A 15,308-nucleotide genomic window follows, 5' to 3' on the forward strand; every position below is an offset into this window, starting at 1 on the left:
ACTTTTTATAGTATAAATCCTCCTGCTTTGTTCTTCATGATTGCCTTGCCAATTATCTCCCTCTTTAAATATCTATTTAAATTTTACCATAAAATCAACTTATTAATATCCACAAAATAACCTGCTGGGATTTTAAAGTTTTCTATTTGACTTTGCTTTTCAGGAGGTTTATTTTGATGTGCCAACCTTTGATTTTTGTTTTATTTCTATTTATTCTGTCTAAGTTTTAGAGCTTTTTCAATCTACTGGTATACATCTGTCATTAGTTTAGGAAAATTCTCAGCCAGGATTTTTTTCAAATGATGATTCTGCCCCTCTTGTTTTCCTCTCCATTTCAGACTTCATTTAAGTATCTGTGAGAAATTTGTGCTCTAAGTGTTTTTTTCTCCTACACATTTTCTATATTTCTATTTCTTTTTATCTCTGTTTCAGTATATTGGCATACTTTTAATTGTTCTTCCTTCCAGCCACTAATCTTATCTTCCACTCTAATTTGCTGTTAAATTTAGCTGTTGAGCTCTTAATTTCCAAATCTGGGTATTTATCTAAAGGAAGCAAACAAACAACACACTAATTTGAAGAGATATATGCACCACCCCTATGTTCACTGCAGCTTTATTTGCAATAACCAAGATATGGAAACAACCTTAGTGTCCATCGATGCATGAATGGATAAAGAAATTGTGGTATACATATATATGCAATAGAATATTGTTTAGCTATTTAAAAAAATGAAATCTTGCCATTTGTCACAAAATGGATGGACCTTGAGGACATTATGCTAAGTGAAATAAGTCAGTCAGAGAAGAATAAATATTGTATGATGTCTTTTATATGTGGAATCTACAAAATAATAATAGTAAATTAAAAAAATAAAAAGCTCACAGAAACTGAAAACAGATCAATGGTTGCCAGAGGTGGGAAGTGGACTGGGAGAAATGGGTATATTTGGTTTTTTGTTTAGTTTAAATATTGAATAAAAAATATATAGGTTTCAGTTATCAGATAGTATCTATATTTTTTCATCCTTTCAGCCTTTTTTTTCCACTTTTTATTGAACACATTACTCAAAGTTTTGTGGTTTTTTTCCATTTGTTTAGGTTTTTTTTTTCCCCCTGTGGTAAGAACACTTAACATGATATCTCTCTTAACAAATTTTAAATGCTTACATAATATTAACTATCGATGCAATGTTGTGTATACTATCTNCCCCTGTGGTAAGAACACTTAACATGATATCTCTCTTCTTAACAAATTTTAAATGCTTACATAATATTAACTATCGATGCAATGTTGTGTATACTATCTCTAGAACCTACTCATTTGTGTAACTGATGCTTTATACCTATTGAACAAAAACTCCTATTCCCTTCTCCCCCCAAACCCTGGAAACACTATTCTACTCTCTGTTGCTATGAGTTGACTATTCAGATATCTCATATAGTTGGAAGCAGGCAACATTTGTCCTTCTATGACTGGTTGTTTCACTTAACATAATATCCTCCAGTTCATCCATGTTGTTGCACATGGCAACATTTCCTTCTTTTTTAAGGTGGAATAATATTCTATTGTATGTATATACCACATTTCTTTATCCAAATGATGATGGACAATTAGGTTGTATCCATATATTGACTATTGTGAATAATGCATCAGTGGGTGTGGGACTGCAGATATCATTTTGAGATCTTGATTTCAATTCTTTTGAATATATACCCATTAGTGGCATTGCTGGATAATATGGCAGCTCTATTTTAATTTTTGAAGAACCTCCGTATGTTTGCCATAGTGGATGCACCATTTTAGATTTCTACCAACAGTATACAAGTGTCCAATTTCTCCATATTTTCACCAACAGTTATCTTCAGTTTTTTTTTTTAATAATAGCCATCATAAAGAGTATGAGGTGATATCTTATTGTAGTTTTGATTTGCATTTCCCTGATGATTAGTGATGTTGAGCACCTTTTCATACATGTGTTGGCCATTTTTATGTCCTCTTTGGAGAAATGTCTAGTCAAGTTGTTTGCCCATTTTTAAATCAGTTATTTGTGTTTTTGCTATTGAATTGAAGGAGTTCTTAATATATTTTGAATGTTAACCACTATCAAATATATGGTTTGCCAATATTTTCTCCCATATCATAGGTCATCTATTCATTTTGTTGATTGTTTCTTTCACTGTGCAGAAGCTTTTTAGTGTAATACGGTCCCACTTTTATAGATTTACTTTTATTGATTGTGCTTTGGGTGTCATTTTCAAGAAGTTGTTGCAGAGATTAATGTCATGAAACTTTTCTCCTGTATTTTCTTCTAGGAGTTTTATTGTTTCAAGCCTTAATTTTTAACTCTTTAATTCACTTTGAGTTGATTTTTATGTATGGTATAAGATAAGGGTCCAATTTCATTCTTTTGCACATGTATATCCCGTTTTTCAAACACCATTTGTTGAAGAAATGATTCTTTCTCCGTTGTACATTCTTGTCATTCTTGTTAAAAATCAATCGATGGTATATGTGTTGGTTTATTTGGGGACTCTTTATTCTGTTCCATTGATCTATATGTCTTTTTTTATACTAGCAGGATACTGTTTTAATTGCTATAGTTTTGTAATTTGAAGTCAAGAAGCATGATACCTCCTGCTTTGCTTTCAAGATTGCTTTCACTCAAGATTGCTTGGGCTATTTGGGGTCTTTGTGGTTTCATAGGAATTTTAAGATTGTTTTCTGTTTCTGTAAAAAATATCAATGGAGTTTTTATAGGGATTTTACTGAATCTGTAGACCACTTTAAGTAGTATGGCTATTTTAACAATTTAATTCTTCTAATCCGTGAATACAAACTGTCTTTTCATTTGTTACTGACTTCTTTAATTTCTTTTGTCACTGTTTTATAGTTTCAGTGTATAAGTTTTTTATTTCTTTGCCTTGATGTTATTGTAAATGGGGTTATTTTCTTAATTTTCTTATTGAATAGCTCATTTTTAGCATATAGAAATGCAACTGATGTTGATTTTGTGTCCTGCAACTTGAAAGCCAGAACAAAGATACTATAAGAAAACCACAGCCCAAAAACCTTGGAGGACACAGAATCAAAAATCTTCAACAAAATACTAGCAAACCAATTCAATAAAACATTAAAAGAGTGAGACCTCATCAGCAAGTGAGATTTATCTCTGAACAAGTATGGCGAAACATAGATCAATTAATATGATATATCACATTTGTAGAATGAGAGAGATAAAAATGACATGATCATAGCAATATATTGCACAAAAAACATTTGACAAATTCATTACCCTTTCATAATAAAAAGTGTCAGTAAACTGGGTATAGTAACAAGGTATCTCAACATAGTAAAGACCATACATAACAAGCCCACAGCTAATACACTCAGTGTCAACAAACCTAAAGTTTTTCCTCTAAGATCAGGACCAAGGCAAGGACGACCAGCACACCACTTCTACTCAGCATAGTACTAGAAATCCTGGCCAGAACAATTAAAAAAGAAAAAGAAAGCATCCAAATTGGAAAGAAAGAAGTAAAATAACTTTTTGCAGATGGCAAACAGATGAGCTTATAGATGTAGAAAATCCTAAAGACCTAACAAAACAAATCTGTCAAAGTTATATTAAAGTTCTTATCTATCAGAGCATCTGAATCACCTGTGCATCTAAATCATCTAGTTGTTTTTTTTTTTTCTTGATTCTCTGTCACATTATTGCCATACCTGGTAATTTTCAATTTAATACTGGATATGTTCTGGAAAAATTCAGGGGACTTCATATGATATTCTCCTAGTGACAAGGTTCTTTGTTTCAGTGAAGAAACTGGAATTATTTCATTCCAGTCACTCACCAGTGTTTTTAATGGAATTTGAAAACATCCTGTGGGCCCCTGACCTAACAGTTCCTGAAATCTATTTTTGCCTCTTCATGAATGATTGCTAAAAGTTCAGCTTTTTTTTTTTTCAATAGTTTGGGGCTAAGCGTTTTACATTCTTGCCCTGCACAGTTTCAGGAATGATAGGGATAATATACTATCTGTTTGAGGTCCCCAGAGTCTTTAATTTTGTCCCTATAAACACAAGAGACCACTAAAATCTCAGATGATTTCTCATCACTGAGAGCTAATAACTCTCCGTCGAGGTAAATTTCTCAAACAGTACCAGTAAATGACTCCAAAGTAACAACTGGACCCACATTGAGAGTTCAATTCCGGCTTACCAGATCCTTATGTCTTCATGGGACTTTCACATATCTGAAGGCTAAAAAAAAATGATTTTTCACAGCTTTTCTAATTGTGCTCAGCAAGAATGATAGTCTACCACAAGGTAATCCACTTCACCCAGAAGCAGAAGTTCTGCTTCTACTACTGAAAAACATGAATCAAAATATCTTTCCTGGTTAATTTTATTTCCATATTTAGGCTCTACCACTTTTCTATGGTTTTCCATCTTTGGAACCTGCCTACAGTACGTTTTTTTTTTTTTTTTTTTTAAAATCTGACTGGCAGCATTTTTTCCCCAATGAATGGTTCTAAACTGCCTGTCACTCCCTAATATCTGAAATGTTCAAACAGAGTCTCCTTTGTACCCACATTGTTTCTGCCAAAAGAATACCTTTGCTTAAGACAGTTAACTATTCTATCTTTTAAACATTTTTATGCTAAGATTTTGCCATGTGCATGAAATAGAGACTCCTTTTCTCTGACTTTATTCTTTGTGGAAAGGCTAGACTTCAAGGAAGTTACTTTGTAACCATGACTAAATAAATAAATGAGATTCTTGCAGAACAGTGGAAGTATGGTAGGTATATAAGTAATTGCTGACAGAATGTACAGAAAACATTGTAAATACAGACAGACTAGAGGGACACTACTTTAAACTAGAGTTGACTCACACAAGTTGAAAAGAGAGCAAAAAGGAGCAGAGAGAATAATGAAAAACGTTTAAAACACTCTGAATCAAGTTCAATATTAGATCAAACCAATAAATGCATTTATCCTCAGTATATAATGTCATATATAGTGAAACATGTCAAGAAGAATAAAACTAGATATTTTTAAAATGGGAAAATCTAGTCAGAAATACTTTGTAGCTGGTGAAAAGCCATTCTTTGTTACTCTTGAAGTAAATCGGGTTTGTAATAGAGCAGAACAATTAGATTTAATTTAAAAATAAAAATCCAATATTTTACTCTTGAAATTGTAATACATGGGAATGCAGAAGGAAAATTAGGAAGTTCCATTTTATCTGGAACTTCTCTATTCCTTGGTTCATCTATCAGCGACTATGTTACTTCCTGAAATTTTCTGAAATTCTCTGTAAAAACACATATGTGTTGCACCAAAAAAAGAATACTGTTTAGAATATTCAATTTATAATGCTTGTTCCAGTGTCTACCATTTTACCTGACTGAAATTTTGTATTGGGTGTGCAATATTTTGCTGAAAGGCATATGACTGCAGTGAGGAGCATCGCAGTGGCCACACATGGCAACAAGAACACATTGAGTCCCAAGTCTGTGGTCCTGGCATTCTGCACTCACCAGAGTGGTTGATATTCAAGGAAAGAAAAGGAAGTATGATGGCAAAATAGAGAGGCTTGTAGGCATAATGTTTCTTCATCTTACAATAATGTGGTATACGTATCTTTTAAAATTTCTTTTTTTAATTTATTTTATTTTATTTTATTTTTACAAATAGTTTATTGTCAAGTTGGTTTCCATACAATTATATGAAATGAAAATTTCTTTTTGAACTTGTCTCTGTGATTGGTCTGAATGGACTTAATTTTTAAGGTGAAGAAATGTTATTACAGTTTTGTAATATTTTCACTATTTAATGTATTTAAAACAAATATTTGAGTGTTAACTCGGAATATATAAGGGTCACCTATGGAATTTTTAAACAGTTATATTTGATTTGCTCTTTCTATACTCTGCAGTTTCTAATTCAGGGTATTTGAAATGTATGTCAGACACCTAAGTATTTCAAAAAAAAAAAAGTTAATGTTTTATTTACTTCTGAGAGAGAGAGAGAGACAGCGGGAGCCGGGGAGGGTCAGAGGGAAAGGGAGACACAGAATCTGAAACAGGCTCCAAGCTCTGAGCTAGCTGTCAGCACAGCGCCTGACTCAGGGCTCGAACCCACGAATATGAGATCATGACCTGAGCTGAAGTTGGATGCTTAACCGACTGAGCCACCCAGGCACCCCCAGACACTTACATTTTTAAGTTTTATAAATGATTGCACTCAAACTCAAATTTACCTGGTGTTGATCCAAAAACATATTTTTAAACTTTGTTATTAGGTCCTGAAATAAAAACCAAACTACTTTGACTCTAAGAGCAATCCAAGTTATCTGTTAAGTGTATGTATTCCTCATCAGCACTATTACTTTCCAAAAGATGATGACAACCCTTTTTAGTTCTACTAACTCTTAAAGTAATTGGTTTTGTATGGGACAATAAAAGAAAATGAAATAGTAAGATTACAAAAAGCTGTTAGGAAGAATAACATGGAAGTCATTGTCACTTATTCTTACTCATTTGAGAATTAGTGATTGAGAAATTCCTAAACAATATTTCTGCTAGCCCTTTGCTAAGATCTGGAACTTTTAAAACTATCCTTTAGAAACAAACAACAATCCAATTTCAAGCCTTTCTACATATAAGCCACAATATCTAAAAATGGAGCCAAAAATAATAAATTATTAAACTTTCTGTGTTGAAAGTGGTGTTGGCTCTCCTTTTACCCATGTTCCCATTTGTATACATGAGCACTCATGTGTGCACACAGGACAGCTCCTAGAGCAAAGTGAAAATATGAAGCCTGCTGCTTTAAACCCTCTGTAGTGGATTGCAGGGTTAAGCCGTATCTTCTGATAATTGTGTCCATCCAAACTAAATTGCTTTGGCTTTGCTGAATTGTGTCCTATGTCATAGCACAGTCTAATTTGAGGATGTTATCACTAGAAATGTTGAGCACTTCTGACTGCACTATATTGTAAAAATGTAGGCATGGATGTAATTTACAATATTCTTTTTATTAAGACACGTGAGAAATGTTTTTTTTGGTTGTAGTGCCAGTAATAGGTTTTTTCCTGAATGAATGCTTTGTTTTTATTTCAAGGATACTGTGACCCATTAAATGAATCATTGATCCTTCTTTGTGTTGACTACTAGAAAGCTTTGGGCTAAATTTGTGTCCCATCTCTAGCAGATGTACAGGAACATTTGGTATGCTTTCAGTGTGCTCATCTTACTACTGACATCATCTCCTTTTCCTATCCTCATTTTCCCTCTGTCCCAATTTTCTCAGTCAGTCTTGATTTATTTTATTTTGTAGTTTTGCATACATTTTCATAAGAAAAACTTTTTAAGATGTACATCTTTTAACAAGAAAAGAAAATACACTGAGTTCATATTAATCATTATCACTTAGTGCCAACCACCCAATTTAAATCATTTTACCTTTAATCAATATAATCAGAATGATTTAATTTTTCATGGTATTCTTTTGGTTACTAGCATATTATTTTATTCATGGTTCAAGTAAGACTGTAAAGCAATATATAAAGATGACCACTATTGTTACCAGAGAATTTTAGGGAGAGTTTTATTTTATTCATTTGCTTAATGAATTAAGTATAATAAAACAGAATGGACAGAGCTAATAATTATAATGTTAATAGAGTTCAGAAAATATCTTTGATTAAATGAATAAAACCCAGTCTTTTCCTTTAGAGATACCTTCTGAATAGACTCAATAGGCTAGTATTCAATTTAATTTAATTAGACATTTGAAATGATCAATTAATTCTATTACATTTCCAGTCCTAAACATTATGATTGCTGTGGGTCATCCATACTGTATGATACATGGATTTTTAAATACTAGTTTAGACTAAACTGTTCTCTAACATAAATATACATAATGACTATAAACACAGTAATTTTTAAAGATCTAGTGTGACTACCTTATTTTATATTCCTACCAAATTAACTTTGAAAATAAAGTCTAAGAAGCAAAAAGCAAATGTTATGTTGCAATATGAAAATTGCTGTTTCTAATTAGAGCAAATGTTACGGTCTCTGAAAATTACTCTTGATTTAATGTGCTTACTTTCATGCATAATCATTGTGTGAAATCCTTCTGTTTGTAATCATAGTTTTCCAGAAGAAAAGTTAATATAAAGGAAATTTCTAGAATTTGGCAATTATTTTTGCTTTTGAAAATGATTTTCAAGTTTTCTGAAAATATTTCCTTTAATGGAACAACTATTTTTTTCTGCATAAATAATTTAAAAATAATAAAGATCATTTGAGGTTCTCTATTATTTTAATAGGAGTTTTATTTTTGAAACCAGAGAGGGATGCTATTGCATCTGCAGCTAAACTTTTGTTGCCATTTCTCTTGTGTATAAGGTGCAATATATTATTGCCATACAGATAGCAAATGCAAATGGGTCAATTTATGCCTGTTATTTGATGCATAATTTAATGTTGTCAGACTATTCCTATTGCACCCTTAAGTAAATCATATGCATATCATTCAATCAGTATTTAACCAAATAACAGGGAAGTTTACTAAAGTTATAGTACTTAATGTGTGTTGACAACTCCAAAGAGCTAATGACCCCAAAATTTCCAATCCCAAAATAATGATTGTCTTAACTCTCTGTAGTAAGAAATTAGAGTCACCATATGATCTATTTATTTTTCATCCTATAGACATAAATTGACAACCTAATATATGACACATGTTATTGTTAACTGCACTGACCTAATTCAATGCTTATCATTTCTGATATAGGATGATCTTCTGATGGCCATGCATTTATGTTCAGGATCAAAGTCTTTATTAATTCTAAGGAAAATTAAAATTATGATTTACAACTTAAGACTAGAATTCCTTATTCCTGTGGATTTTTTTCTTTACCTTGGAAGATTAATATTTTTCATAATTAGAAGGTTTAGCAAAATCTGAATGCTTTCATTTCTTCAGATTTTGTTTAAAATTTATGATGAGTATTTACCTATTTTTAGATTTGTACTTAAACTCACATGATTCAGGATTAAATTGCATAATGACTCTAAGTATATGCATTTGAGAGATAGAGCTAAATAGGGAAAGAGACAAAAAGTTTAAGAGATAGAATGGTAGAGAATTTGCCAAACTGACCAAATGAGGGAGAAAGAGCAATAATGCAAGTTAACCAAGTAGCAATTATAGTAACTCTGAAAGTTTGTGCACATAAAAATTAAAATACAATGTGATATGACCATTACTTACTTTACCTTGTTATTTTCATTTCCTCATAGATTTTTATAATGAGGTATAATATGCATATATTAAAAGTGTACAATTCTTGAGTGTAGATGACAATAACCATGTAACCACTCAAGATTCACAAATGAACATTTAGAAACTAAATAGTACAAGTACATTGGAGAAGAAAACAAGAATTTAAAATAACACCAAACTGACAGTGAACTTGTAATTTATTTTATCTTTAGTTATTCAAGGTGGTCTGGCCCTCTGAGTACAGCCTCAGAAATAGAAGCCAGAATGGAATAACTGGTTTCCCAGCCTTCTGACCGGGAAGTGGAAAGGAGAAGCACAGGGAACTGGAAAGTACCTGAGACAATAATGAGATAAAGGAGTTCCTGAAAGTGAGTCTGAGTTCACACCTGAGCTACATATATGCAGATCTATTTCTAATCAGCATTTAAAAAGACTGAACTAAGCCAGCAGATAGACCACCACCCAGGCTGGCCATGAGTGGCACATACTGAGGACAGATCTGAAAAGTACTTCAATGTCCTTAAAATCCTAACAGTGGAACCACAGCCCACAAAAGACAACTTACAGCCTGAACCTAACCTGGCTCATTGTCTGCTTATACAAAAATGGCATTTTCTCAATAAGATTAAGACAAACACACACTCATACACATATAATATAAAATGAAGGAAGAATAACTTTTTCAATATATTTGTGCTACAAATACTCAATGCATTTGTGCTACAATATTTGTGCTACAAATATTGAATATACACATGAAAAAATATAAACCTCATTCCTTATCCCATCTCATGGATGTAATTTAAGCAAAAGAATGTCAAAACTACAAATTTCAGGAAAAAATATTTGCAATTTGGAGTACATGAAGATTTGTTAGACAAGAGACAGAAAATATGAGTCATATAAAGAAAATAAAGTGACAAATTGAACTCTAAAGAGTTAAAAATTTCTACTCTCCTAAAATTAGATAATGGTGGTAGTTATAACACTCTCTGATTATGAGAAAAAACACTAAACTGTTCAAGTGTAAATTTTATGGTATGCATATTACACCTTAATAAAAATACTATTTAGAAAGTTACAATTAATAAAATAAAACAATAAAACCCATCCTAGAAGAACATACTTGCAAATATATGTGACAAAGGATACAGAACATCAAAACATCTTAAAAAAGAAAAAGAAGTCAAACTACTAAAACATTGTCAAATGTTAGACACACACTTCACAAACATGACACAAACAGTCAAAAAGTGCATGAAATAATGCTTAACCTAATTAGACTTCAAAATAATAAGAAATAGAACTATAATGAAATATCACTACATGTGTAATAAGTTAAAAAAATTGACAATAGTACGTATTAGCTAGGATGTAAAATTATTAGAATTCTCGTACATAGTTGGTAGGAATGAATTATGATAAAATCTCTTTGACAAACACTTTGACAAAATTATAGAGGCTCAGAATGATGTTATTTTCTTCCAGAGAGATTTTTTTTCTAGTTAGCAGAAGATTATGGGAAGACTGCTTTGATTTAATCACGATTGGCCTATTTTCAGGTTGTCCTTCTGCTAGTGTATAGACCTCTGGTGTCTTATTTCAAAGCCTGGGGTTCTATCAAAAGTATCTTCTTCCTGGAGCTATCTGTTCTATAAATATAGCCTAAAAATGGTTCCTGGCACAAAGAATAAGATTATTAAAGTTACAGTTTTTTCCTTTAAGGGACTCAGAATTACACACAGAGTTTAATGTGACTAAATTATATTAATACCTATAATAGCAAAATTGGCTAGTTTTATGACAGCGTGAGAGACATTATGGAGTCACTTACTTACGTTTTCAGTGTTCTCTATGTTAGATTCTGAAACTTAAAAATATTTATCTCCTCAAATTCTGTTGCAGCTGGAGTGTTCATATCACCCAGTTAAGCATTTAGAGAGATTTTCTACAGATGGCTTCACATAAAGAAATAGACATATCTCAGTAGCAAAATGTTTTTGACCTTTCTCCTGGAGCACAGACTATGTGAAAAGAAGTGGCTATTTTTGTTGTCATGGTACACACAAACAAGTGTTGTAGCAAAAAATTAGAAAGAGTTGTTTCATTGAGTGCATCAGTAAATTGGTCAGCCTATCCACAGATTGTATATCATTAATCCAATCAACTTGTGACTTCAAGCCATCATAGTAGGACTAGAATGCATGCTTCTCAAAAAATGAGACAAGGGAAAGGAATAGTTAGTTTTGCAGGTAGAAATTATGAAGCATAGATGGAATGATTCTACATGAAACATTTTTTCTAAGCTTTAAAGAATCAACAGAAATTTCCAGGTGTAGGTGGTAGAAAGTGGTAAAATGATCTTTACTTTGAGCACCACATAAATCAGGAAGTAAGGAAAATGCAAGGTTCAATGGAGAGAATATGATGGATATTTATAGCATAGGGGTCTGAGAAGTTATTTAGTGTCATATTTTGTAAGTGACTTAATTTTTATATAGCCAGATCTTCTCCTAGCATCACTAGGATTCCACTGAGATTTTTATCTTAGGAAGGTAGGCAGTCTATATTTCATAAAGATTCCTCATGTAGAAAGTAGATTGAGGATATGAGTATAGGAAAGATTTGATGTTGGTTATATATCCCAGGTATACTTATTTCAGTGACTTCCATACATGTATATTGAATGATGTAATAAATGTAATTTCTCAGTGATGAAATTCAAATATAATTGATGGACCTCCATATGACATTGGCCTTTGATATTTTTAGAGGCATATCTATATCTACATACAGTCACAAAGAGTAAAATCAACAAGAGTGCTCCTATTAAGAGTCCTAAGACTTTTAGTCTGTTGACCTATTTTTTTTTTTTTCTATTGACCTGACAGAGTCCAGTTCATTGAACTTCTGGGCACAAAGGAAAGGACATCTGTTCAGTTAAGCTTTCCATAATTGATATGTTAATTAAAAATGACTTTTAGCTTTTTTGCATTTTGTTTACTTTTTATGATACATATGCCCTGTGGCATTTCACAATGGGTGTTGTCTTAAAAATCTCAAATACAAATAAACAAAGCAAGCTATTCATTATTGCTTCCGGACCTAAAGTTGTACATGATGTAAGTCTAAGTGCTTTCTTTCACCTTTCTCTGGCCAGAATATTCTGGGATTTCCTCCAGGATAAAGATCAGCTCAGTGCAATTCATGCATCTGTCACATCTGGACTATCTCAATGTAGCCTAGCCAATGTGTACAAAGGCAGTGCAAAATTTGCTGTTTTCATAAAGTACAACAGCCTGCTTATATTTTGCAGCCAAAAGCACAAGTATATTACTAAATCCCCTACTTTCTAATGTAGATTCTCAACCATTATTTTGATTTTTCATACTAACACCAATCACAAAATAATCAGGACAATTTTACACTGTTAGAAAACACTCAGCATCTCTGTAAAAAGTAGGAGAAAAGAGATCCTCAGACTTTTTTAATCATGGCTTTTAGAAAGATATATAGTTTGTGAGAAGATATAACAAAGCTATAAATAATAACTATTGTTATTACACAGAGCAACAGCAAAGAACCCATCTAAATATATACATAACATGTTGGGAGTTTTTCCAACAGAGGGGTTATCCATTTCTGAAGATGCTAAAAATTGGTGGAAGAAGGAACTTAGCTTAGATAGTCATATATATTGGAGGATAAGGTATTGAAAAAAATAAAGTGTAAGAAAAATGAAAACAAGAAAAAAGAAAAACTGATTATATTTTATAGACATAAATAGATAGATATAGATATAGATAGGTATAGATGATATAGATGTAGATTAGATATGTAATGTTTTCCAAAAGAGTTACGCTTTTAAACTTCATATTAAATACAATGCTTAACATTTCAACATGGACAAATACATACTAGAGCCCACGTGATATCTGTGGGTAATAATGTATACCAATCTGAAAAATAATGAAATTTAATATTAACAAAGTACTAACATGATGTGTTTAACATATGATTGTTATAATTCTTACCATTGATATAAAGTAAATTTGATTTTGCTAATTCATATAACTATCATTTCAAGCCCTGTTTTGTTATAATCAGACATTATAAAAATAATTAAATACAGAGTGAGTTATTACAATTAATTTCCCTATAGGTCTAAGAATGGTAAAACTAGATAATCTGTGGTTATCACAAGCATTAACTTTCTCCTAATAAGATAAATCATACATGTGCCTCATCTTTAATGATAGGAATGAATACTATCAAGATACTCATGTAATATACTGTTTCATTCATTTTAAAAAGGAAAAAATAACACTCAGCTGAGCTTTCTTTTCCAAAAGATACTGGAAATATTTTTTTATTTTCAATTTTCTTTAAATTGCTATGATTGAGTAGTAATAATAGTTGACACAGAGCATTTACTGTATGTTTTACATTTAATAACTTAAATCCTTATATCAATTCTATGAAGTAGCTGCTATTATTAACTGTTTCTGAGATAAGAAAATTAAGGTACAAGGAAATTGGATAAATTTCCCAAGACATTGGGTTAATAAGGCCCATAACTGAAAATTGAACCCAGGCTATCTGTCTCTAGTGCCCAGGCTCTTACCCATTGTATATACTGTATCTTGAGTAATCCATTCTAGAAATGCCATCTTTCATATTAAAATATCATGCTCTAGAAACTATAGGAAAAACTTTATTGATCCACATTTTCATTTAAATATGACACAATTCTGATTTATTTAATCTAGAAATTGGATATATACCTTTATTAAGTCTTTTAAAATTGTTAACCAGTGTGCAGTTGACAAATTTTATTTCCTTTTAGCTTTTTTCCTTACTGATTATATGGGAGTACTGTCAAATATGTGTAAATGTTTGTTTTTATCAAATTTTATTTTATGGTTTCAGAACAGTCTTAACTTAAAATCTCTATTGTCATCTTTGAAATTCTTTTGCCTTTAAAATACCATTCATAAAAATTTTGTAGATAACCAGAATAAATCTGGAGCTTAATACCTACACCATTTAAAATAAAGTCTGTAAAAAGAAAACATTCACATCAATTCAGTTAAGTGTGAAATAGTGTGTATTCCAATATCCCGTCATTGCTCTGATGACTACTGACTACCAAGACATTCAATATCTCATCTATTGTTCGTGTTTGACAAAATAGTCTTGATAATTTAAGCCTCACTGGTTTTTCAACTTAGTCCTGAATTTATTGAATTTTAAATTTAGAAGCCTTTGGCAGACCTTTGATAAGAAAGGGTACCTTAGGTCATGATGCATTCAAGACACTCCATCACACATTCATATTATAGAAGGTGCATATTATTCTGTTTTCACTCTCTTTAAAAGCTAGCAGGGGCTGGGGCTGCCTTGGAAATTCACTGAATGTTAAACTGCAATTTTGATTCTCAGTTGGAAGGGGTTTGACTCATGAACAAATTACCACTTTACCTAATACTTCATTTTATTCCATGTCATCTCATATTTGTAATGACTTCTACTCCTTGATCTAAGGTATTCAATTTTATCCATCTTTATACTCCCCTGCCCATTATCCTGTAGCATTCCATTCATGTGCTGAATGGTGACCCAGCATCCTAGATCCACTTTTGTAATTATGGACATATTTATGGTAATTGACTAATGATTCTATTTATCTGTAGCAGATCCATTTGGTAAAATTGATGATAAATCTTAGAATTGAAGATAACAAGAATTTCTTCTTGTGACAAGGAAGTCACAAGTGAATGGTGCTTATTTCTTTAGCAATAAAGAAATTGTTAGCAATAAAGCTGATACTTATGATGCCTTCATGTATTTATCTCTTGCATTATATAATATTTAAAATACTTATTCCCTGCATCCCCAATCAGCTTGTATGTTTTTAAACTAAAGAGCAATACTTTTTATTTCAAACATCCCACAACATCACTCAACTCTTTAAGGTAGATAAATCAATATTTTTTAGTGATT

General features: G+C 31.7%; 1 protein-coding gene across 9 annotated transcripts in view; it reads left to right on the forward strand.

The window, feature by feature from the left end:
• The window catches only part of CNBD1 (cyclic nucleotide binding domain containing 1), a 446,985-nt gene that overhangs the window by 402,249 nt on the left and 29,428 nt on the right, over positions 1-15,308 (forward strand). The window contains exon 12 of one of the 9 annotated variants that reach the window (XM_077771344.1): positions 9,518-9,624. The exons of the other annotated variants lie outside the window; for them this stretch is intronic. Coding sequence (XP_077627470.1) covers positions 9,518-9,598 — 81 coding nt within the window. The 3' untranslated portion in view covers positions 9,599-9,624. Of the gene's footprint in view, positions 1-9,517; positions 9,625-15,308 lie in introns of those variants that run through there. 9 annotated transcript variants of the gene reach the window in all.

This window comes from Crocuta crocuta, unplaced genomic scaffold (assembly GCF_008692635.1).
Source record: "Crocuta crocuta isolate KB4526 unplaced genomic scaffold, BGI_CrCroc_1.0 scaffold235, whole genome shotgun sequence".
NCBI lineage: Eukaryota > Metazoa > Chordata > Mammalia > Carnivora > Hyaenidae > Crocuta > Crocuta crocuta.